Raw genomic sequence first — 27,052 nt, forward strand, 5'->3', positions numbered from 1 at the left:
GTCAAAACAGGTTATCTCATCTATCAAATAAGGCTCTATATCACAAACACTTTGCGCTGTTTTAAATATCATAAATATGATCATTCTCAAAATGCCTCTCATGGCTCTGCCATCTGTGCTTGATTTTGCAGTAAAAACCATAAAAATAAAGAGAGTAAGAGCAAAATACCAAAATGCTCTCAGAGAGAGAGAGAGAGATCACCCAGCAAACCCAGAGGATGACAAACATGGATGGATGTATATTGTCCCCTTCATCTATAAGAGTTGAAGGGGCAATATACAACAAATGTAGCAGCAACATCTGATAAACCCTCTCATGCTGAGAAGGCAGCATGAAGGTGTCAGTAGGGATGTTGACACATGTCAATTCCTCCCTCCACGCAACTACAACATCCCTGAAAGGTATGAATTACATGCTATCTTCTTAGAGCAAATCAAAGAGAGGAATCAATATGGACTCACTCCTGAGAATATCCCAAAAACAGTTATTATTATTACAGTAATCTCCATGGCATCAAGAGACTTATCATGGGATGCCCACTCAACCAGCAACATGTCTATCACAATGAACTTTAAAGTTATTTACATCCCCTATAGTCACAATGCACTCCAGAAATGCATTGTACTCAATAATTCTCAACGTACAAAATTTACTCCTTACACCCTTCTTCACCACAGCTTTATATCACTTGCAGGAATAGGGTCTAGTTCTTCTCATCTTAATGTTCACTGTTTTTATAAATGCTTCTGCATTAATCTGGTAGAACCCCTTAACTAACTTCAAGGTTTACATCATATCTCCTATTTTCCTCCTATCCACTAATCTTTATAATTCACGTTCCCTCAACCACTCTGCATAAAGAACATCCCATAGTCCTCATTTTTGAAATTATGGACTTTACAACCATGTTATAAATAACTATTTTAATTTTCAGATGTTTCGACCTTCATATTAAGGTCATCATCTGGAGAATAAGCAAATATACAAGGACAAGCTGAGTTACATTTCACACAGTATGCTAAAGAGAGAATGATTTGATCAACAGTAATTCTACTGGCATGACCACCAGTGAAAATATAATATATATAAAAAAATAAATAAAGATAAAATTGAAAAATTAATTATTTAGAAACTACATCAAAGCTAAATTCTATTTAAGAGAAACATTCTTTCATATACAGGGTGTTCGGGATAAATTTGACAGTTTCGTAAGGAAAAAGAAAATCTTCTTTGTATCTATTAAATTTAATGAATTGACAAAAAAACATTACAGGCAGAGTTAATTACAATACTATCAACAAGATTTACTCAAAATAACCACCATTAGCATCGATCACAGCTTCAATTCTGCTTCGGAACCTCGAACAAGCTGATGCTACAGTCTCCCTGGGAAGGGCCGCAAAAACTGTTTTAATTTTATCCATTAACTGGGCTTTTGTATTACTGGAAGTGCGATTGGTGTCTTTTTCAACTGCGCCCCATACAAAATAATCCATGGAGTTAAGGTCTGGGGAGTTTGGAGGCCAAACATTTGGACTGGTGAAGTCGTAGAAATTTTCAGACAACCATTTTTGACTTTTCCCAGAGGTGTGGCAAGGGGCCGAATCCTGCTGCCATACATACGGCCTACCATTGGCTACCCTTGTTATCCAGGGCTTGACTACAGTTAGCAACTCCACGAACAAAGCCCGAATTCCAATGCCAGGGTTCTTCAACACCTGTTCCTACAGATTTGCGAGGAATTCTGCTGTACAAACGCAATCAGATCGTCTGCTAGGGATCTTTCTTCTTGCTACATCCTCGTAGTCACTATTGCAAGTCTCTAGTTCATGCCTGATTGTTTTTACTGTATTCAGGGAGCATTGGGCAGCAGTCGTAATATCCTTATTTTGATGGCGGGCACGAATCATCATGATACAAGTTATTCTCTTCCATGATTCAGGTGGGTTCCAGCTATCCATCCTTTCTGACATCTTGTATATGAATGAAGAAGGGTCCAAACTTTTAAATGAAGAGAAGTGTGTGTTAATACATGTAACTTACGGAAAAATATAATTAATTATAAATATGTCAAATTTATCCCGAACACCCTGTAGATAGTTTCTTACAGTAACAATGATGTCCTAATTTAACACGATAATTGTTATATTGTTATAACACAATAATTGTTATGTGCGCCGAAGACCGTGAAGGATCTGTGGACTGTTTGGCTAAATGAGAAGAATGAAAACGTCAATGTATGTGAGAAGTATCGGGATAGGGTGGAATGGTTAGGAATGGAAGCAGATGTCGGGACTGTAGCAGAAGAACTTTGGCAAGAGTTAGGAAAAATGAAAAGTGACCATCTTCTGCAAGAAGAATTGTAAGTGTTCAGTAAGGAGATTCTGGAAATTAAAACTGAGTTAAATGTGTTGAATAGAGAAATTAGGATTATGGCGAATACTTTAGCTAAAGTAACTAGAACAGGATTAAGTATGGGAGAGTCTTTGGTGATTGATGAAGTAATAAATAGTACAGGAGTGATTGGGAATCAACAGAATGAAAGCACAAGAGGTCTAGAAGAAACAAGATGTTGTGAGGGTGAGGGAGTAAGTAAAAGAGCGTTGAGTAATGAAACTGGGAGAGTCATGCTGAATAGCGTAGAAAATGAGGCCGTGAGTGATGCTTGTTTGGACTCGAATGAAGTTATGAGTGGTAGAATCATCATATATTTTAGGTAGAGTGGTATGTCTGAGGAGTGCTTGACTGGTGGAACAATAGAGAGAGAGACGTTTTAGCAATAAAGAGAGGGCATGATGCAGAAAAGATGATAGTTATGGTGGGTACAAATGACCCGAGTATAAATCAGGTAGCAAAAGATTTAAGAACATTGTTAGATATCGTGAAGAAGAAAAGCATCAATGGGAGGATAGTGTGTGTGTGTGTGTGTGTGTGTGTGTGTGTGTGTGTGTGTGTGTGTGTGTGTGTGTGTGTGCGTGCGTGTGCGCGCGTGTGTGCATGCATGCGCTGCCTCATTTTGACAATTATAAGTTAAGTAGTCAAGCGATGATAATGAATGATATGATTGCAAGAATGTGCAATAAAAGAGATCTGGAATTTGTTGATGTCTGGAGTGTGTTTGAAGGCAAAAGACAGCTGTATGCAAGAGATGGGCTGCATCTGAACATGGAAGATCATAAGCGATTAAAGAAGTTACCGTTTTCTGAACAAGTTAAAGTAATTGGGCAGGGAAACTAAAATTGAAAAGGTTGAGTGTTAGAGGGGGGGAAAGTTAAACAGTGATTGTCTATTTGTTGATCGTTATTCGTGGAATAAATGCAGAATAGGGTAGATAAAAATTGGCATGGGACTACTGAAATTAGTGACATGTATATCAGTTCTAAAGCTGGTACAAGAACTAAATGGAATCTGCAATTCTGTATACTAATGATGGAAGCATTCGAAATAAGAGGGGAGAATTTTTGGCATTAGTCAGTGCAATCTCACCAAAAGTTGAAGGCATTAGTGAAACATCGCTGTCAGCAGAAGATGTGGTCACTGGAATTGAATGCGATGGGTACAGTATTATCAGGAAGGATAGAGAAGATAGAATGGGGGGAGTAGTACCGTTGATGATAGCTGATGAGGTGCAGCCAAAGAAAGTAGTATATCAAGATGATAGTGAATGATAGTTCATTTCATGCGGTCTGGTGTGAAATAGTGACCAACGCAACCAAATATACAGTTGGTTGCTGCTATAGGCCATGGGATATAGGGGATGATATTGAATTCATGCATCATTAAATTAGTGCAATGAGTGCAGGGTTAGTGATTATTATGGAGGATTTTAATTATGGTATATAAATTGGAAGGAGGAAATATCACTTGGCAAAAAGGAATTCACATATCTTCGACGAGATAATTACTTGAATCATGTTGTGTGAGAGTGTTGGACCAGGTCATTGGTTCAGAGGATATATTATTGGATATATGCATAAGTAAGGTGTCCTTGTTACCTCCAATTGGTGAGAGCGATTATGTGGTATTGACTTGGGAGGTTGAAAAATTTGTGGATTTCTCTCTTAAGAAGGGGTATATACGGAACTACAGGTTAGCCAATTATAACAAGCTTCAGAATGAGCTTGCAGCAGTCCCATGCCAGAACATATTGCAGGGGAAAGATGTTAGCAGTGCATGGGATAAAATCAGCGGGTATCTGAGGATGGGAATATCAGATTGTGTCCCCATGGTCAGGAAGACAAACAAGGTAGGTTAGATGGATGAGTAGTAGCATCAAGCTTGATCTGCAAAAAAAGAAAATGTTATGGAGAATTTACAAGGAGAAAGGCGATCAGTACACCCATGAGTAGTACAAGGCTCAAGCTAGGAAGGTTACCAGCATAGCAAGAAAAGCTAAACCAGATTATGAGAAGACCCTAGCCAAGGAGATCAAGGGTAATCCCAAAGAGTACTTCCGCTATGTGGCAAGTAAAAGGAAGAATGACATTGGAAGGATAACTTTAGTGGGTGCTGATGGTACTGAGGTGACCAATTCAGATGTAATAGTAGAGTTACTGAATGACCACTTTTCAAAAGTCTATCACCTAAGTGAGGATATCTATGTTCCTGTAGCAATAGCTAATATGAGTATCGAAGTTAATAAATCAGGACTTGGTATATCGCAAAATTTAAATGCAAACACTGCTGTAGGTGTAGATGGAATATCAGTTCGGGTGTTTCATGAATGTGCAAAGGAACTGTCAATGCCTCTTGCTTGGTTATTTAACTTAAGTTCGAACTCTGGTATGGTCCCTAGGCAGTGGAAGGAAGGCAAAGTAGTTCCTTTGCATAAAGGTGGCTCTAAAACTGCGGTAGTAAATTACAGACCAATCACCATCTCGGGAGTGGTGGTAAAAGTATTGGAAAAGTTGGTAAAAGACAAAATTCAAGAATGGGTGGATCAGGATATGATACTCTATAGGGGCCTACATAGTTTTGTTAAAGGTCGATCCTGCCTTACCAAATTATTAACTTTTTATAATAGAATGACATTCGAGTTGGACAAAGGAAATGGCTACACAGTAGTACTTCTGGATTTCGCTAAGGCTTTTGACAGGATACCCCCATGGAATACTTTTGTGCAAACTGGAGCAGATGGGGATGGATACTAAACTGGTGATATGGATAGGAGAATGGCTCAGGGAGAGATACCAGAAGGTGTATAGAGGAGAAGAGTCCAGGATGAGGCAGGTGACCAGTGGTGTGCCTCAGGGCTCTGTGCTTGGGCCATTTATGTTTAATTTTATGTTGTTTAATTTGTACATAAATGATATAGGAAATGGCTTAATGGGAGATATTCAGTTATTTGCTGATAATGTAAAGTTAGGTAGTGCAATAAAAAATCAAGCTGATGTTGAGAGTTTGCAGGATGATTTAAATAAGCGGGCAGAATGGGGAAAAGGTAATAGTTGTCAGTTCAATGTGTAAAAGTGTAAAGTTATGCATTTTGGGATTAAAAGATTACCAGCTGTGTACTACATTGATGGAACGGTACTCCATGAGATTGATGATGCTAGGGACCTAGGGGTGTTGGTGGATAGGGACACATTGCTAAGGTGTCCAAGTTCAGGGGACACATTGCTAAGGTGTCCAAGATTGCACATAGGATTACTTGATTATTGAGGAACACACTAACATCCAGAGATAAAGAGGTTATTATTCCCCTTTAAAAAGCATGGATACTTCCACATTTGGATTACTGTGCTCAGGTCTGGTCATCACCTGGATTCCTTGGAGATGAGGAGGTTGTGGAGAGCGTTCAGAGGAGAGTGACTAAGTTGCTGAGTGTCGTAAAAAATGCTCCCTACATTGATAGATTGAGACTTTGTTAATTGCAAAGGTTGGTTGAGAGGCAGAAAAAGAAGAGGGAATATGATAGAAACATTTAAATTACTGAAAGGTTTTTATAGGATTGATGCAAGGAAATGTTTCAGCTGTGTGATAGTGACGGAAGAAAAAGAGGTCATCCACGGAAATTAAGGAAAAGTGTGGTTAATAAAGGGTGTGAGAACGAGGTTTTTTGCCTGGAGGGTGGTGAATGAGTGGAATGCGTTGCCTGACTCAGTTGTGAGTTCTTCTTCTGTAAATGAATTCAAGAAGAGATATGATAGATATTGTTTTGATAGTTTGGGTCTCCTGCAATGAATCTACTGACTCCATGGAGATACCCGTAATAATAATAATAATAAATTTATTAAATCTAATATTAGATTTAAGATTCTGGATTATCTACTGTACTGTTTATAGTTAACTCCTAAGGAGAAAGGTTCTGTGGGTAGAATACGTGCCTTCCATATGCTTGGGATTTTTAGACCATCATTATTGTTCAGATTAGGGTGAATCTGAACAATAATGATGAATGAACAAAAATTGAGAAGAATCTCACAGGCTTCTACTGACATTAGCGGTAACGTTCATATACTAGGATTCGTTCATTTCATTAATGAAAATGAAATAGTGAATCAATTTTTATGCTGCAGACAACTTACCGAACGTACAACAGGAGATATTTTTGACTCTATTACATCACATTTAGAAAATTTTAAAATTTCATTGGAGCTGTGTGTAGGAATTTGTACGGATGATACTCCATCAATGGTAGGCTCTATTAAAGGATTTGTTACCCTTGAAAAGAAATTAAACCCAAATATTATATCTACACACTGTTTTTTTGCACAGAGAATCCCTAGTTTCAAAAACATTACCAGCAATATTAAAACCTGTACTAGACGAAGTTGTAAATATGGTAAATTACATCAAGTCAAGACCTTTAAAAGCAGGCCTTTTTTTTTAAAAAAAAAAACTTTGCATATCTATGGAAGCCAAGTACAAATCTTTGCTTTTGCACACTAAAATAAGATGGTGTTCAGGGGTAAAGTGTTATTCCGAATTTTAGAACTTAACAATGAATTATTGGCCTTTTTTCAAAATGAAGGTACAGTTGCTTTTGTAAAATGTCTTCAAAATGATATTTGGTGTGCTAATATGGCATACTTAGCCGATATTTTTAATTACTTAAATAATGTTAATAATACAAGTATCCAAGGGAAAAATGAAAATATTTTGACATCTACTTACAAATAGTCAGCTTTTCAGAAAAAAGTATCTCTTTGGAAAAAACCACATATCAAAAAAAAAAAAAAAAATACAGTATGTTTCCTTCGCTCCATAATAAAAATGTCAAGGGAATTATTTCTGTTACAAAAGAACAATTAAAATTTTGGAAGAAAAGATTTCAAGTTACTTTCCTTCCTTAAATACATACTGGATATGAAATCCGTTTGGCACAGTTAATACATCGAGTTGTGAATTTTTGTTACAAGACGAATGATTAGTTACCTTGTCAAGGGATCGTACTCTAAAAATGAAATTCTCTGAAATAATTCTTGAGGAATTTTAGATTTTTGTCCAAGCCAAATACCCAGCTCTCTTCACAAGGGCGCTGAAAATTTTGCTACAAATTTCAACATATTTGTGTGAGCTCGGTTTCTCAATATTAACCAATATAAAAACTAAAAAGTGAGAAAGACTTACTAATATAGACAGAGATGAGGGTAGCTATATCACATATTAGATCTAATATTGCTGAAATCTGCAAAAGCAGACAAGCTCAAGTATCAAAAAATAAAATAAGTTCCATTTTTATAAATGGCAAATCCATGCATATTTTTATTGTTAGTTTTATGACCTTAATGCTTTTGGTGTTCCCCGAATTTTTCTTATAATCAAAAGTGTTCCATGACTTCGAAAAGGTTAAGAGCCACTGCATTAGACCAAAAAAGAATTAAGATATTTTAAGAGAATTAAAAATAAAATCAACCAAATAAAAACTAAAGAAATATAAACAAAAATAGAACATGCAAACTGAATGGTTACCTGATATCCTAAACAATTAATGAAATATAAATCAAATGGGAAGAGAATGCCTTGGGAAGAGGCTATTAGATTAAAAATGAGATTAGAACAGATAATGTCTACATCCATTTATGGTGATGTTGGTAAGGTTTTACTGTTTGGAAGGCTAGATGGATTTCTTGTATTAACTACTGTGAATATTCTGAAGCAAGTAAAGGAGATAGGGATTCTGTAGTTGATGCTGGACAAGGATTAGCATAGGGATGCACTACAAAAACTGTTTAGTCAAGACAATGGTAAACTCTTTATTGTCAGAAATCATCGTCTTGCTTCATAGTTTTTGCATGGTGGTGAGAACAAATCCTGCTTTTCTCCACTCTGTTTTCTCTTGTTCATGTCATGCTTATACAGTTTCATGGATGACCTCTTGTTCTACTATTTGTATTTTTTTTTATCACATTTATTGCTATTATGTCTTTGCCACTCTATAATACCTTGATCAAACTTTATCTAGACTATGCATATATTTGATTTGATGCAATGCCATCTGCAGAGTCAGAAGATATGAGGAAGTGATAGACATAAATGAACAGGTAGTTAATAATGGATTAACACACAAAAAAATTATTCAGAGAGTGAAGCATGAAGAGGAAATCCATGAAACTGTATAAGGATGGTATGAACAAGACAGAGTCAGAAGATATGAGGAAGTGATAGACATAAATGGACAGGTAGTTAATAATGGATTAACACACAAAAAAATTATTCAGAGAGTGAAGCAATGAAGAGGAAATCCATGAAAACTGTATAAGGATGGTATGAACAAGACAGAGCAAGGTGGGAGAAGCTGGATTTGGTTGTAGGAGATGGTGAATGTGTGGAATGTGTTGTTGGGGTGGGTTTCATGAGAACATAGTAAGTGCAGGAATAGTACTTAGGTTTCAATATTAAATAATGATATAATTCATGGAATTTTAAGATGTTGCAGGAAGTACTGTGATGATGGTGATAGCACAATAATATTTCATTGTAGCAATCCAATTAAATTCAGTTTATATTTAACTATGCTCCTTTTAACAAAATTAATAAAGAGAAATCATAAAAATGTTTATAACTTAATACTTACTAGAAATGAGCAAAGTACATAAAAAGATATAAAATATGGAACAGCAATGTCTGATCCACATAAACGACCGAAATCATCCGATCGTTCATCACATTTTACTTCTTCAGTATTAGTACAAGCCATCATAATTTCTTGCCATGCCTCACCTGTTGCAGACCTGATGGATAATTAAGAAATAATTAGGATGAGTTACAAAAAACTAGGATAAAGTTAAAAAGGTTACATTTCATCGAATGTATATAATTTAATATCTTCTCACCAATGTTCCCTCTAATTTTTTGCTGCGAGTGTGCACAGAAATTTGCATGTGTGCAAAATTTGCCTTCTTTTGAAAACTATGTGTGCATCCATATGAGTCACCATACTGATCATTTAAGCAAAAAAGTTAAAAGATTTTAGTTCGCTCTTTGCCTTCTGGTGTCAATGGGATGTCAGCCAGGTTATCCCAACTCCCCACTGTGTTCCCACACACGGCAGTAGCCTCCCCAGTAAACAGTCGGAAATCACGATTCACAAGCCTTGGGCAGGACTCGATCCAGGGGACTTCGCGCATGCGAGGCCAACACGATACCGACTGTACTAGATAGGATTCTAAGTGTGTGTATTATTACCATCACCAAGTAAGTTGTGTGACATCAATCACAGAGCTAACATAAATATTTGATATGTATTTAATATTGATCTGATTAGAAGTAAGAAATAAAGTTTAAAAAAAAGATAACACTAGTGACTGATTGCCTTTAATTAAATTTTCTAACTTTGCAAATAACTCTAAACATACATAATAAAATATTCCCATTACTAATTCTCACCTTGTTAAACATTCATAATAAGTCCGTTACTAATTCTCATCTTGTTTAGTTCTAGCTTCTACCTCTTTATTTTTTCTCTCTTCTCTCTTTGGCATTCACCCACTCTTTATACACACTAAATTAATTGAATTTCCATATAATTGGTAACTTTTTCACTCTCACTAGCATATCCAAATGGCATTCTCCTAAATGGTTTCTAAGTTGGTTTTTTATTCGATTCATTAGACTAAAACCTCGCTCACAGTCTGCACTAGATGCAAGGAAGGTTCCTCCAATATCCATCAAGTTTGCCAAATCACAAAACTGCTCATTTTGAAGAGCAAATACAATCATTTGTGTAAAATTTGATATCATTTTGCATTTAATTTTTTCTTGTACAGAAAATTTGAAATCGTTAAACTGACTAATTATTTCTGTAGTATCATCATAATACTACAAAATCATGATATTTAAGACAAAGGACATTAACATGTTCACTACCAAATGAGAAATCACAATGTGAAATAGAGAAGATATCAAACACTGACCATTCTTGTATCTCATTCTCAGGGAATCTGTCCTCTAAATGTGCACATAAACAATTTATAAAATTTAAGAAGGCCTAGTATCTGCTGGTTCGGTCTCTTCTTGTTTAAGTAAAGCATTTACTCTGTCACTCCAGCCGTAACCTTCTAAATACTGATTCCTGATTTTGTTAATCTTCCCTCTGGCAAAATGATGACTGTCTAGTGGTGTAAGGTTACTCCTTTGTAAGATTTTGCACAGGGAAGCCATTTCTTCAAAAACATCACTTAAAACATTAACAGCTACTTTGAATGTCATGTTAGTTAATTTATTGTGACAATAATTAATCACGGGATCATTTGATTCATCTTTTTCAAAACGTGATCAGGCCCTCATAGTTTCTTATTATTGCCTGCAATGCAAAATGGCTGGATAGCCACTGCACTTCATTGAGTGGTCTGAAGTCAATAGCTTCATTTTCAGATGCCTGGACAATTTCTTTAAATTCATGTCTTTTCACTGTGGAACGAGAAAAGAGTGTGTAGACTGTTCTCATTAATGTATTAATATCTCTGATTAGTTTAATTTCCTTCCACGTATCACAGATCCTCACGGTGACTGGACACTGGACAAGATGTGGAACTTCTAATTTAAGTTTTGCAGCAACATCATTAACTTTGCCCAGCATCACTGTGGCTCCATCAGAGGTAAACATCACCATTTTTTGGAGATCACGTTTCTTTTCTTGATAAACTGTTTAATAGCAAACACAATGGAGGAGGCATCACATGCCTGCAACTGAATTATTCCACCAAAATATGTTTTATATTCATTACAATCTTTAGGTCTAAACTTAAAATAGAGAATGAGACATTTGTTAACAGTTATATCAGTGCTTTCATCAATGGTTAAGGTGTGGAAATTTGCAGATGCAATTTGCTCAAACATGTCATTTTCAACAGTTAAATTGATTGTTTCCAGAAATTTAAATACATAATTTTTGCTTTTCCAGCTGTCTGGGAGTTGAACATACTTTTCCATATGTTCATTAATATGTTGAACTGAAAGTAAAGAGTTATTCATCTTAACAACTAATAAGACACTGTCAATAAGAACTTTAATCTGCTCTGGGTTTGACTGTTTTCTCTCTCGGTCATCTGAACTTTCACATAGCATACGCGGTACTCCTGTAGCTGGCAATGAACAATTTTGTTGCCTAAGTTTGTGTACGCCATCCAGATGTATTTTACTTGTCAAATGGCGTTTCAAAAAGTCCAACTTTCAAGTGACATCAAACTTCTTCCCATTAGCAAAATCCCGAGCAACCTTTGCATTACAACAATAAATACAAACAACACCAATTGTAGCATCATATATAAATATTTCCCACAGCTGAATGTTTATTAACTCATGAGTTTTTGGCATAGCAGTTTTCACTATTTCATCCAGCCATTCACTTTTAAAGCAGCTAGCATTCGTTTTTGCTTCACACCTTTTGCTTCCTTTGAATTTGACATGGTGCATCAGTTTTTTGCAATTTTGTTATTTGAAGAATGTTTTTTATTGTTTTTATAAATTTACAAATGTACACTATTCACTGAATAACTTGGCAAAGCAAAAGCTGAACCAACACTAAACATTGCCGAGGGCAACACAAGAGCTAAAATATGCTTAGAGGCTAGATTTAATTAACTTGGTTGTATCTCAATGCGTGCACACAAATGTTATTATTTAGTCTACTATTATATTATTTAGTCTGCATCCTTTTAAAAATTAGAGAATTTTAAAACGCTACAATATTTTTAATTGTACTCTAATTTAAGATTTTTAAAAGTATTTAATTCTTTTTATTAAAATTATGAAACCAAGGTTTTAATTCATCATGATCTTGAACTAATTTGATCAGCCAATCATGTTTGGGAATTTTCCATGAGTCAGGCCTGAGATGTAAACAAACGTGTGCTATTCTCTATGTTACTTAAAAATTACACATTTAAGCCACATCCCTTTCATTTTGGCATCAAATCGCTAGCCTCAAATAGGGTTACTGTTAATAATTTATAAGTTTTGTGCAACTTCGAGAATGTAATAAAAAATGTGAGGTTATAGGTTTGAGCATTGCCGAGTTACTGTATTTTTTAAAGAATTTATAGGTTAATGTTTAGGTGGAACTTCTTTAATTAATAAATTTTAATTTCATCTTGAAAATCTAGTGTGTGCATATTTTTTGCTTTGTGTGCTAGTTGTAAAATGTGTGCACGCGCACAGCTTAGAGGGAACATTGCTTCTCACCCATCAGATTCCATATTTAGTTATTCTGAATTTCCCACTTTTTGTTTTGTCTGGTCTAAGATTCCATTATGTAGGGAAAGGAAGAAACAGAACAAAAAAAAAAATTTAATTTTGAGTAATGGGACTATTGCTATTTAGATTATTGCATAATCTAAAGCCTAGCAAAGAAATAAATAGTTAGTATGACAAAGGTAGTTTGAATTTCAAAAAAATATTTTTGGCTTTGCTGTTTTATGTCATTTGATACTTTTCTTTATCTTTATAGCAATACAATGTGCAGTCTTTGCAACACTTTCATTGTCCCCCTCATTACTTTATCCCACTGTCTACCACCACTCTAACATTTCTTAAATTTCATCTACTTCCTGAAGCACAGTTTCACCAATGCAGCACTTTGCATTTATTAATATTAAAACTATAACCCTACTCATCTGTCCAAGCTAAAAGTCTATTCAAATCTTCCTGTAGAGGATGATCACAAGTTAACCAAACTTTGCATCGTTGGCAAACATTTGGAAATTATTCAATCCACATAAAATATCATTTTGGTCTAAGAACAGAACCCGGTGGACATGCGGTGGAGCGAGATTGTAACACGTGCATGGTTGCTTATTTACTTATACTTACACTTACAATTCTTTTAGGCTTCCAAGCTAAATTAGCCTTATTTAAATCATCATTGTTACGAAAAGATTTTCAGTACTTTTCGAATCTACGGCAATTGGAAGTAAAAGATGAAGACTTAGAAATATACATAAAACATCTTCAAAATTTGAGCGATGATTTTAAATTGCTCTTTGCAGATTTTGAAAACATGCACATTCCAGATTGGGTTATCACGCCATTTTCTGCAGATATTGAAAATATCGAATGTAACTTACAAGATTAACTTATTGAATTGTCAGTTGATCTTGAAGCTAATATGCATTTTAAAAATAGGACTTTAAGTTACTTTTGGACGAATATAAATGTTGTAGAAAAATATCCAAAATTTTCTGAAGTGATACTCCTCTTTTTGCTTGCATTTCCAAGCTCGTACATAGTTGAAGCTGGTTTCAGCCATGTTAATTCCATTTTAACAAAACAAAGAAATAAGCTAGATATAGAATTCCATGGCGATTTAAGGCTGAAATTTACTAATTTTGAACCCACATTGTTAATCTTGTTAAGAGTCACGAAGCACACCCTTCACATTGACAATATTAGTAAATTGTATACTAAGTTAATAAGAGTCTCATTTTCATATATATAAGGAAGATTATGTTATTGTTATTTTGTTATCTAAATTAAATTTTATATTTTATATATTATTTATCCCTCCTATCAAATATGTAATGTTAAGAAGGACGTCAAAATCAAAAACGTATCCCCTTGACGTTAAGTCAATATAATAATATATACTATATTATACATACAATCAACATTGTAACTATAAAATAAACAATCTAAAAACTCACATAAGCATCTTTTTTGCTTGTCCTAATATAATTACGTAATAGTAAAATAGAGGGGGTCGATAAAAAAGTAAAGAAACTCTTGAAGGGGGTCGAGGGTCAAAGAAGTCTGGCGACCCCTGCTCTACAGAAACTTAACCACAACTACAGATACACAACACAGATTAGCCTATACTACAATTTATGTTTTTATCACCCACTTGTGGTCAGTTATGTCTTCATTCCATTCATTTGGGATTTTCTCATTTCAAGACTCCCTGCTAAATAAATAAGTCACTGCAGCTGTTAACTCACTGACACATTCCCTTGCAATATACAATATGTCTCAAGTACTACCACTACATTAACATCAAGTTTACTTAATTCCTCATGTACACCCTTGCTCACTTAGCATCAGGTCCTCCTCCATTTCCTGTGCACAATGGCACACAAGTATAAAACACTTGTGTTACATTGTATACAAGCAAAGGTTGGTCGATTAATTGAGTTTCTGCTACCAATGGCTCATGCAAAAAGTTAAGAAAGTCTGAGCACAGTTACTAGTTGGAAGGGGTTCAATCGTTTGATACTGTTTAGCACCTCCATAGTGCAATTGGAAGAATGACAGTACGTTGCACCCTTCGATTAGAACAGGCCTAAGTTTGATTCCCATTGTGACAGGAGGAATCTTTATATGGACTTTTTCAATTGAAGGCGAGGTTAGCCGATCTCATACAAGAGTAGCAGGGTTTTGTAACTCTGGTTTTTCATCCTGCATACAGACAAATCGGCCCTTTAGAACACATGCAATTTACAGACAAAAAATACTAGTATTGGTGGTGGTTGGCGGTAGATGTACATGATTGGCAGTAGAAATTCGATGTAGTGGTGGAGACAGAGAGTTGTGCGGTGGGTGTCCTCCCGAAATGAGTCTTCGGACTCCTTGGAGGTGTCACGAATAATAATAATAATAAAATAGTTTAATAAACTTTCATTAAATATCTCTACTATGCACTCAGAAGCAGTTAACCATTTTACTGTTTTCACTAACTAATATCGGTTTGCCATAATCATTGTTTCTTCTATTGGCTATGTGCTGATAAAACTGGGATTTTTCTTGGGTTGCTTTACTAATTTCTGCTACAACTTGCTATTCTGGCTTCCTCTTTGTACACCTCAGTTAAATGATTATCATTCATTTTATGCTGACTTCATATATATGCAGTATGTAGACAGTGGGAAGAGTCAAGTGATAATGATATAAGTGTCTAATTTTCTTTGGAATAAGGTACACATTCCCTTAGTACCATCACCACCATTGAAACACAGGTTTTAGTGGCAGTGATAGTACTAGGGAATTATGTGTTTGCCAGGAAAGAGCAAAAGTAGCATGATCAAGGAAGAGGAAGGTGACCATCAGGTAGCAGACCTGATATTAGGTAGTGTGACTGGAGATATGAAAGAACTGAAAAATGGTGCAAACTGTATCAATGAATCTCAAGTGAATATAGGATGCTTGGAGAGGGAGACAGAGATAATAAGAGAGGAAGTGGAGGGTAAAAAAATGACTTGACTCTTGTGAAAGGGGAGATTAGAAGGCTGGAAAGGCTGACTGATGTGAGATAAAAAAGAGGTGCAAGATAAAGTTATGGGAATGAGAAAAGTAAAGAGTACTGGAGCAAGGGAGAGTGAGATGAGAGGAAGGCAGATAAGTGGGAGAGCAAAAGAGCAAGAATGCTGGAGGTGAGAATGTAAGGGATACAGGTGAGCAAGGAATGAATTCATCTGTGAGGGAAGTGATGTATGGAGATTCAATGATTCATGTTCAGAATAAAATTATTATTATGCGACACCTCCAGGAAGTCCAAAGACTCGTCGAGGAAGGTCACCTACTGCACAATTCTCTGTCCCCACCACTCAAATCCACACCAACTACAACTAACCGCAACTACACTAATGCCATCTACCACTCACCACTAGTATTTCCAGAGATAATCACAAACATCTACGCCCACAGCAGGATTTGAACCTGCAGCCTTTTGGCTGGAGAGCAGATACGCTAACCACATGGCCAACCAGGCCAAAAATTTCACTTCAGATAGGTTTAAACCCAGTTCTTTCCAACCAAAGAGCAGTTCTGTCGCTTCATCTCCTTATGGCTATTTCGTACCAAAATTTCTTCTAGTCAGTGACTAGATTCAAAACCAAGAAGTCTTCTTTCGTGCGGTCAGCATCGTGGTGTGCAAACGCCACATCCACTGAGCTACACAGGCTCTTAAAATAAAATGTTAGAGTAGTTGCATGCCTGGAGGAATGAAAGAGTGCATACATATGGCAATAAAGTGAGGTGAGAATGTAGATGATAAGATAGTGAAGGCTGGTATCAGAGGTAGTGCAGTGGTTAAATTCTAAACGAATAAGCTCCGGGGCCCTTGAAGGATCATAAATATGAGGCTATTGCTAGATTGTTGCAATATTTTTTTAAATTTTATTTATTTATTTATTCTGGTGGAGTTAGAGTCATCAGGCCTTCTCTTCCACACCACCAGAAACATTAAATACAAATACAGATACAAATACAAAAATTATAAATTAATATAATACTTCTAACACGTTAAAAGATAATTCAATTTAAGATAGCATTAGGTTATATGAGTGATGAAAAAACAGTTGGCCTATTCAGGTTTATTATGTAAATGCAGAAAAGAAAAAATGGAAATACAATAATGATGAAATAAATAACTCGAATTCCTCAGTAAATTTCTAATTTAACTTATTTAGACTGTAGAAGCATTGAATAATTGTTTTATTGATATTGATTTTTGAATGAATATGCTGTAAAATCTAAAATAATGCTGTACATTTTAAAGATAAAGTTAGACAAACAAATGCGTTTACTCATATTGGTAAATTAAATTTGATAAATAACTAGTGAAATGTACAGGAAAGTGCACAAAAATATCGGGGCGCACCCTTAATTAGCAACTACAGGAAGTCTACAATAGTTTCCACAAGGCCTCCTTCAATTTGTCTGTCTTGTATCAAGTCTCTTTTTTTACAAAAAGCAAGGGCACTGATTCTTCCTTGGGACATCCAGCGTTTAACATATGGAAAAGGATCCCACTGGGAAGTTGGTGGACCACATGCTGTCAGCAAAGATGGGACATTATCAACTATGGACACATTTCTTGTTAGTGACACAATATTGTTCATAATGCTGAACCCCTGATCGCACTCTGCATTGCTTACTGGTATTGTTTCAACACACTTCAGAAGTTTCTTCATGGCATCTGACACATCCTTACCTCCACTGTGCTTGAAATTCCTGTAAGACTGACCTCACAATAACAGAGAAAACAAATCACAGATCTTTCAATTCTTGATCACCATAGTCCACGGCAATATCATGCGGTCAATACTCAGGCAAAACTACTTTCATTATTTCTGAGTACTTGGTGTCCTTATCCGTCATGCACCGACTTGTCAAATTTGTGATTATGCTCTCATAAAATTGTACTTTATTTATTTCCATTGTGTTCTTCCTACCCCCAAATACTTTCAAGGGAATGCATTGCAACTGATGGGAATCCTGTGTTTCTGTGGATTCGTTATAGACTTCTTTCTCTTCAGAAACCACACACAAACTGTCATTACAAACTTCTTTTGTAATATCACTGTCATCTGAGCTATTTTTCTGTTTAAAGAAAGTACCAGTGTACTTATCCATAGTTGAAATGGTAGGCCTACAAAAATATTACACGGTTTTTTTTTTTTTTTGGTGCTTCTCACAATCACGAGCTCTGATAAACAACTGATAATATGCTGTTCTATTGTTGGTTACTGACTGTTACTAACAGTGTGTTGTGCCAACCACAAAAGACAAAATACGACTACGAGTTTGTCAAAATTCGGCTACAACATGCTGCAATAATGTTTGCTTGTCAATCGCTGCAAGATAACGCATTACAGGAAGCTCCAACAACCTCCCCATCCCTTTCATCACGCATTCGTAATCAGGAGACTGTTGATATTGACTTTATATACACATTTAAAACTGTAAACAATTGTTGAATAATAACACAATGTAGGCATAATTACCGTAAAGGGAGAAAAGTCACCAAACAGAAAAATGTTTCGGGTCCAGGTCAGGTGTATAAAAAAGTTCTGGGGCTGGTCCCCAGCTGAATTTAACCACTGAAGTAGTGTGAATAAGGTGGCAAGAGATTTGAGGTTATTGTTAGAAATGTGCAGCAGAAAGTGTGAGAGTGAAGGTAATGAGCAGGATTGAGGAGTAGAGCAGCAATAATGAATGGCATGATAGAGAGGATGTATCTAAAGAGGTTTGGAATATATGAATGTTTGAAGTGCATTTGAGGTGAATGTAGAAGGGCACAGGCATCTGGAGAGATTGTTGTCCTCAGAGAGATAATGGGTGTTAGGACAGAAAACTAGAGATGCCAGTGTATATGGTAACAAAGGTGGCCTCTTTGGGATAGTCACTTGAGAGAATGTACTGTATATTGCAGACTCTAGTGAAATCTCGAGGGAATAATGTTACAGAAATGGTGAGAATGCATTGATGTTTCTGTATACAAAAGCCAGGAGTATCGTGGATAAAGAAAGTGAACTGGTGGCAATGATAGCCTCAGCTTGTCTTAAGATCATTGGAATAAGTGAAACATGGTTGACTGAAGATGGTGTCCTGCAAGGAAGAGAAGTAGAGAGTATAGATAGCATATTTTGGCAGAATGGGAAGGGAAATATCGGGTGGTGGAATTTTACACATGATTAATAATGAGCTGAGTTCTCTCAGAGTGGAGAATTTGGAAGGAAATGGCAATGATAGTTTTGATAGTGTATTGTATGAGGTGAATGTGGGCAAGAGAAAACATTTGGTTGGATGCTGCTATATGACATGGAACAAAGGATGATCAACAGGAAATGTTTGGGCAGATCAATTTGGTGAGTGCAAAGCAGGTGATCTATATGGGAGATTTTAACTACAGCACTAAATTGGAATGTCTAAAATTCTTCAGTGAGAGACAAATGTCTCAGGAAACAAGGAAACATGTAGGACAGCAGACACAAGGATTGAGCATTTTAGATTTGGTCATTGCATCAGAGGAGTCGATTGTAATAAAAGTGTCAATCTTGTTCCCCCCCCCCCCCCACTTCCTCCCATAATGGCGAGAGTGACCATGCAATCTTGACTTGCAGGCTGAACAAACATGCAGGAATTTCAAGCAGAAAGGAATTCCTGCATCCCTGAATCACATGGCAGGCAACTATAATAATCTTAGAAATCAGCTCGGGGCAGTTTCATGGTTGGAAGAATTGCATTGGAGAGATGTCAGCATTGCATGGTGGCTAGTGAAGAAATATTTATCAACAGCAAATGGCAAATAGCATTCCTCAAGTGAAAAGATAAAAAGATTTAGTGTCAAGTAGATGACTTATGAAATCAAATAGCAACTGCAGATGAAAAAGGTAGAGAGCAGCTGCATGAGGAATATAAGATTTAGGCCAGTGAAGCAACTAGTATAGCAAGTAAGATAAAAATGGACTATGAGGAAAGATTTAGCTGTACAGTCCAAGAAAAATCTGAAGAAATTCTTTCATTATGTGGCCAGTAGGATGAAAAATGATTGTGTATGATTGACCTTGTTAGATGGAAAAGGAGGTAAAGTGCAGATGATATAGTAGAGCTGTTTAATGATCAATTTAATGGGACATTTCATTCTGGAAAAGCAGGTTTTATTCCTGGAGGAATGGGACGTATTGAAGGCTTAGAAGTACATGAGAAGAATGTGTTTCAAATACTAAACACTCTTGAGGTCACTAAGGCAACAAAGGTGGATGGGATTACACCACATTTTGACAGAATTTTAGAGTCCTAAGGAACCAGCATCCCATGTATTTGGCTGTTCAATGTGATCTTAGCTGCAGGAAAAGTGTCCAAAGAGTGGAAGGGATTCAAACAAGATATTAAAAATGACAGATGCATCATGAGAAGAAAATACAATAAAAAACATGGTAAATAGAAAACATTGTTGATGGGAAAGTAGTAAATTTCATTACTACTTTTCCATCAATGACTCAGATTCTGAGCATTCTGCCAGAGTTGGTAAAAACTTCTTTTTTTCTTAATACATATGCTGCTCATAGAACAGCTGAAAGTACCAGGAGCCTTGGGCTATTCATGTTTAATTTTCAGAAAGATTTCAACTGAAAATTAAAGGATTACAGAAATAAATAACAATTAAAACCTCCTCAAAAATTTCAACATATACATGTGATAAAATTTCCCTAGGGAGTGGAAGTTAGACAAAGTGGTTCCTTTGCACAAGGGTGGCTCTACAACTGCGGTAGTCAATTACAGACCAATCACCATCTCAGGAGAAGTGGTAAAAGTATTGGAAAAGTTGGTTAAAGATAAAATTCAAGAATGGTGGATCAGGATATGATGCTCTATAGAGGCCAACATGGCTTTGTTAAAGGTAGATCCTGCCTTAGCAATCTATTAACTTTTCATAATAGAATGACCTCTGAGTTGGACGAAGGAACTGGCTACACAGTGGTACTTCTGGATTTCGCTAAGGCTTTTGACAGAATACCCCCATGGAACAATGTTACACAAATTGGAGCAGATGGGAATGGATACTAAATTGGTGATATGGATAGGAGAATGGCTCAGGGAGAGATACCAGAAGGTGCTGTATGGAGGAGCTGATTCCAGGATGAGGGCAGGTGACCAGTGGTGTGCCTCAGGGCTCTGTGCTTGGGCCATTCTTGTTTAATTTGTATATAAATGATATAGGAAATGGCTTAAAGGGAGATATTCAGTTGTTTGCTGATGATGCAAAGTTGGGTAGCGCAATAAAAAATCAAGCTGATGTTGAAAGTTTGCAGGATGATTTAAATAAGCTGGTAGAATGGGCAAAAGGTAATGGATGTCAGTTCATGTGGAAAAGTATAAAGTTATGCATTTTGGGATTAAAAGATTACAAGCTGTGTACTACATTGGTTGTTGAGGAACACACTGACATCCAGAGATAAAGAGGTTATTATTCTCCTTTATAAAGCGTTGATACTTCCACATTTGGATTACTGTGGTAGGTCTGGTCACCTGGATTCCTTGGAGATGAGGAGGCTGTGGAGAGGCTTCAGAGAAGAGTGACCAAGTTGGTGAGTGATGTAAAAAATGCTTCCTACATTGATAGATTGAGAGCTTGTGGATTGCAGCTCTCAATCTATCTTTTAAATATAAGCTTTTAAATTACTGAAAGGTTTTTATAGGATTGATGCAGGGGAAATGTTTCAGCTGGGTGATAGTGATCAAAGAACAAGAGGTCATCCCTGGAAATTAAAGATGTGGTTAACAAGGGTGTGAGAACAAGGTTTTTTGTCTGGAGGGTGGTGAACGAGTGGAATTCATTGCCCGACTTAGTTGTGAGCTCTTCATCTGTAAATGAATTCAAGAAGAGATATGACAGATATTGTTTTGCCAGTTTGGGTCTCCCGTGATGAGTCTACTGACTCCATGGAGATACCCATAATAATAATAATAATAATAATAAATATGATAAGGAAAACCTTCCCTTGAATTCATAACCTCAGGTGTCAACTTATATAAGCTGACTGCTCAATGTGACTAACCTTTTGCACCTGGATGTCAAACTTTAATGTCACATTACCATTTTGCATATTGCAGCACTGTGCTCTGTGAAAGTAATTTTTTGCACCATGATAGTATCAATAAAGGCATGATGAAACAAACTAGTTAAATAACTATAATTTAATAAAATATTGTGTTGTCTCTCAAATAAAATAAAAAAAAAAAAAACTGGCAATGTTACAACTAAGTTTAAACCAGATGGTCTCCTTTCCCATCTTTTCCACTATCATATTTGCCTCTGTAGTGCAGTTGCAAGGAACATTATGACATTTTTCCTCATCATAACACTAATTACGGGTATAGACCATATTGTTCCGGTCTCATTATCTATCCAATATCCTTTTTTGAGGTCTACCCTGCCTTTTTCTTTCCATTTGGCTTATATTTTAGTATTTGTTTAGGATGTCGGGTGTTGGCCATTCCGTTTGCATGTTCAATCCATTTTTGTTTATAATTGTTTAGTTTTTCTTCTATTGATTTTGTTTTTAGTTCTTTTAAAATGTCTTCGTTCCTTTTTTTTTGATCTAATAATGTGTATTTTGCAGTTCTTCTCATAAATCTCATTTCACTTGTTTTTATTCTTTGTTTATCTTGTTTGTTTATTGCCCAAATTTCACTGCCATATAATCGTGTGGGCACTGCTAAAGTATTGTATATTTTCAAGTGTGTTCTTTTTGTACTATATTTGGGTTGACTACATTTTTCCTTTGGATAGAAAAATTCAGGTTCAAATGTCATCAACAATGTTTGAACCTTTAAGAAATTTTAAATGAACAGAGTTAGCCATACAGAAGTAAGAAAGTTTCCTCCTGCTGGAAACTTGGTTTTACATCCTGCATATCACTCCCCCATACACAACTTGTTGATACCTATCAGATAGCGGTCTCCAATCCAATGCACTAATCTAATATCCAACCCCATCTGCTCTAGTTTGACTATCAATTATCATGAGGTACTCTATCAGAAGACTTTGCGAAATCTAAGTATATTACTGTGTATCCTTCTCCTCTGTCCAAAAAAGCAGTCATTTTATTGTAATAAGTAAGTAGATTACTAAAACATGACCTCCCTTTAGCAAATCCATGCTGTCCATCAAAGATAATATTGTTGTCAACCCAACTCTGGATCCTAGTTCTCACAAGCTTCTCCAACAACTTAACCACAACACCTGACACACAGATAGGCCTATAGTTTGATGCTCGAGTTCTATTACCTTCTTTATGAAGTGGCACAATCTTGCCCTCCTTAGGGACTTGACCGAATGCAAGACTCATATTCAAAAAATATGTCAAGACAGGTGTCAACTCCCTGGCACATTCCTTCAGAATTAATGGTGATATATTATCAAGTCCCACAGCCTTATTAACATCTAGTTTACTCAACTCCCCCCCATACACCTTTTGCTCACTTACAGTCAGTCTCTCCTCCCCATTATCTACTGCTCTCAATCTCTCCATGAAGTCAAATTCACAAGATTGAAAGACCTTTATGAATTGCTCATTAAGTATCTCCAACACACATTCTGCAACAGCTGTCTTTATACCATTTTCTCCTATCAATGTTATCCTTCCATAATCATTCTTCTTTTGCTGGCTACATATTGAAAGAACTCCTTAGGATTCTTTTTGGCTTCATTAGCTAACTGCTGTTCATACCTCTCTTTAGCTACCCTCAACAACCAAGTCACCCTCTTTGCCTGGTCTTTGTAGATCTCATGGAATTGGTTATTTCCACTTCTCTTATGCTGCCTCCACAATACCCTCTTTCTCTGTATCGCATGCTTAATCTCTTTATTCATCCATCTGACACCTAACTTATTTAACCTTCTCACCCTTGGAATACACTTAGACATTGCATCTACTAGATAGTTTTTGAAAATCCCCCAAGCTGCATTGATCTCTTTTCCAGCTAACTCCTCATTCCATTCTACACCAGCAAGCTATCTCCTGAACTCTTCATAATCATCCCCCCCCCTCCCTTGTAGTGTTCCACATATACCTTTTTCTCGGAGGTCCTCACACTGCTGGCAACCACCCAGGTGTATCCTTCTCCTATGTCCCAGGAAGCAGTCAGTTTATTGTAATAAGTATGTAAATTACTAAAACATGACCTCCCTTCAGCAAATCCATGCTGTCCATCAAAGATAATATCATTGTTGTCAACCCAACTCTGGATTCTAGTTCTCACAAGCTTCTCCAACAACTTAACCACAACACCTGACACACAGATAGCTGATGACATCACAGACACACAGAACAAGTTGATGACATCATTACAGAAAACTGCTGTTGGTCTTTATGACTCTTGCAATGATTCCTGAACCTTAGTTTCTTGATGCCCATCATCCATGAATCACATCTTTTCCAATTCCAGCTCCATTAATATAATATAATACACAGCATTCCAAACTGAAAAACTTCGCAGCACTCAATCCAATGCACTCATTCATTCTATAAACATTCTTGTGAATGGGCATGATAAGGGCATGAAAACGTCCTATGTTTGCATATATAATTCTGTATAACAATTCTCTCCAACATTGTATTGTCAAAAAATAGTAGAATATTCCATCTAAATCACTTGAAGTGGTGTAACATGCAAATATAATGGGGAGAGCTAAATTTTTTGCAAAAAAATAATAAAGCAAACACTATACAAAATCTGTACAATTCACTCTTGCTAGAGAAAATTCACAGGGATAACAGGAAAAATTAGTTACAGTGAATATTTTGCAATTTGCAGTATTTTTAGTATGGTATGGTCCGCAGGTGGCTTTTCAGTCATTTTTGCAATGAATGACTTTTCAGTAGTTTGATGTAATGAGCACATTTGTTGTTTCAATATCTGAAAGAGTTAGCTGCAGTTAGTTTTACTATGATTTCCCATGAATGAAAATTATAATTTGACAATTAAAATTTTGAAAAGTTTCATTAAACATCAGCAATACCTTTAAACAAAATATTTCAAATATCTGAGAAATATTTTTTGAATTTTAAGTAAAATTAAATTTATTTATTATTATTTTTTTATGTCCATGAAACAAATTCATATTGTACATTTCCAAAACAGCACTATCAGAGAATTCATCATGTTTCTATTTGTCTTCTAAATTCATTATGATGTGACTTGTGATGCGATTAAATCTCAGATGAATATGAACTGAAATACAGTTTACATGAAAGTTTCCTGAACATCTCTTTTTTTTTTTTTTTTTTTCTGTCATCTTCATTAAACTTAGTCTCATGATATTATGTTTACAACTTTCAGGTGTTTTAGTTTTATCCTTCAGTTATTATCATTGAGGAAACTTGGGAAAAATTGGGGGAGGAAACATACAACAGACCTCTACTCTTAAATATTTTGTGTGGAATGCATCAGAAATTAGTCAATTAAAAACCAGAAATCAATCAGCTTGCTTGCTGATAGGCATACTTTCTTAAAACATATTTGCTCATTGGACTACTAAAAGTAATTTTCTTCTGATATAAACATGTTTAGAGATTAATGATTATGCATGCACTAGCAGATATGAAGGGTAAAAAAAAAGATCAAAACATTCAAAATTAATGGCATCCAAGATTTAAAAGGCAAAAAATTGCAATAAAAACTATTAGATTTTACATGAACTATTCACCAAGTATTGCAAAGTTCTTAAATTAAAAAAAAAAAACTTACCTGAAAAGCACTAGAACAGCTTGTTGAAATGTTTGAAAATGATTGTTCCTATGAATAGCAGTAGTAGAATCAAGTGCTATCTTGCCAAATATCTGTTGGGTAGAATATTATAAATACTTGAAATGCTTATAGTGAGAGCATTTACTGATATATCTCTGCACACACTCATACATACAAACACATGTATGTATGTGCACGCGCACACACACACCACACAGAAACTCATGCATGAATACACACAGTGAAGTTTCACAGAAGAGAGCTCAGTGTTTTTCAGTAATATTTCAAATTTCTATGGGAATCACTACATTGACTGCAAGCAGCCTTATTCTACAGACTACAAAACAGTCCTATATTTCTGTAGAACATTTCTGGTATTGAGTTTAGATGTTTTTAGAGATATCAAAGTTTTATAAAGTAAACAAATATAACCCTTCAAGTTTCGTAAGTCATTGGATTTACATCATCAGGAATACTAGTAAAAGTTAAGTGAATTACTCTATACACATTGGAACAATGCTACAAGGGTTGTTTGAAAGGTTTGGTAAATTTCCAATAGAATGGCGACATAATTCATTCATTCATATGAGTGTTGGCACATATCTATTACATGACTCCTGGCAAAATTTTAGCCACATGTGACACAGTTCTTGTTTGGCAAACATTTAAAATGACCGTGTTCGCGTTTTTCATAAAAGTGGAGAAAAACAAGTTTCGTGCAGTGATAAAACACTTTTATTTTAGAAGTGGATGGCCGTGCAGATCAAAGATGAGCTAGATGCAGTTCATGGTGACTTTGCACCAGCATTAAAACTATTTATTTTTGGATAAATGGGTTTAAACATGGTTGTAAGTCCATCAAGGATGAAGTGCACTCTGGACACCCAACTGAGGTCACTGTGAAGGAAATGACTGACAAAATCCGTGGCATCGTTATGGAAGGTCACTGAGTGAAAGAGTGTGAGATTGCTGAGATGTAGGTATCTCAAATGAATGGGTGTATAATATCCTGTGCGAAAAATTGCACATGAAGGAGCTGTGTGCGCATGATGGGTGCTGCGGTTATTGACTGCCGATCAAAAACACATGTGAAAAGACATTTCAACGCAATGTTTGTCGATGTTTAATCGCAATTCACAGGATTTTTTGCATCGATTCATGACTTCACCACCACACACCTGAGTCTAAGCAGCAGTCAAAACAGTCAACAATGCCCAGCGAAAGAGCAGCAAAAAAAGCGAAGACCATTTTGTTAGCTGGGAAGGTGATGGCCACTGTTTTTTGTTTAGTCTATCATGATAATTCCCAAGGAATTATCATGATAGACTACGTGGAAAAGGGTAAGATAATAACAGGAGTCTATTATGCATCAATGTTGGACCATTTAAAAGAAGAACTGAAGAAAAAATCAAGATTGGCAAACAAAAAAGCACTCTTTCATCAAGACAATGAACTGTCCCACACATCAGTCATCGCAATGGCAAAATTGCACAAACTGATATGAATTGGTTCAACATCTACCATATTCTCTGGTCTTGGCTCTGTGTGACTTCTTGTTCCTAAACTTAAAAATTTGGTTAGTGGAAAAAAATTTTCTTCGAACGAGGATGTCATCAAAGCTGTCAATGACCATTTTGCACA

The 27,052-nt window shown here is 35.9% G+C and overlaps 1 protein-coding gene across 1 annotated transcript in view; it reads right to left on the bottom strand.

The window, feature by feature from the left end:
* LOC150110163 (muscle calcium channel subunit alpha-1-like) overlaps window positions 1-27,052 on the bottom strand; it is a 1,246,847-nt gene that overhangs the window by 324,854 nt on the left and 894,941 nt on the right. The window contains exons 34-35 of the mRNA XM_090391329.1: window positions 25,412-25,503; window positions 9,021-9,177 (exon numbers count right to left, since the gene is read on the bottom strand). Coding sequence (XP_090247455.1) covers window positions 9,021-9,177; window positions 25,412-25,503 — 249 coding nt within the window. The remainder of the gene's footprint in view (window positions 1-9,020; window positions 9,178-25,411; window positions 25,504-27,052) is intronic.

This window comes from Typopeltis vanoorti, chromosome 1, assembly GCF_054136105.1.
Source record: "Typopeltis vanoorti isolate ZY-2024b chromosome 1, IOZ_Tvanoo_1.0, whole genome shotgun sequence".
NCBI classification, from domain to species: Eukaryota; Metazoa; Arthropoda; class Arachnida; order Uropygi; family Thelyphonidae; genus Typopeltis; species Typopeltis vanoorti.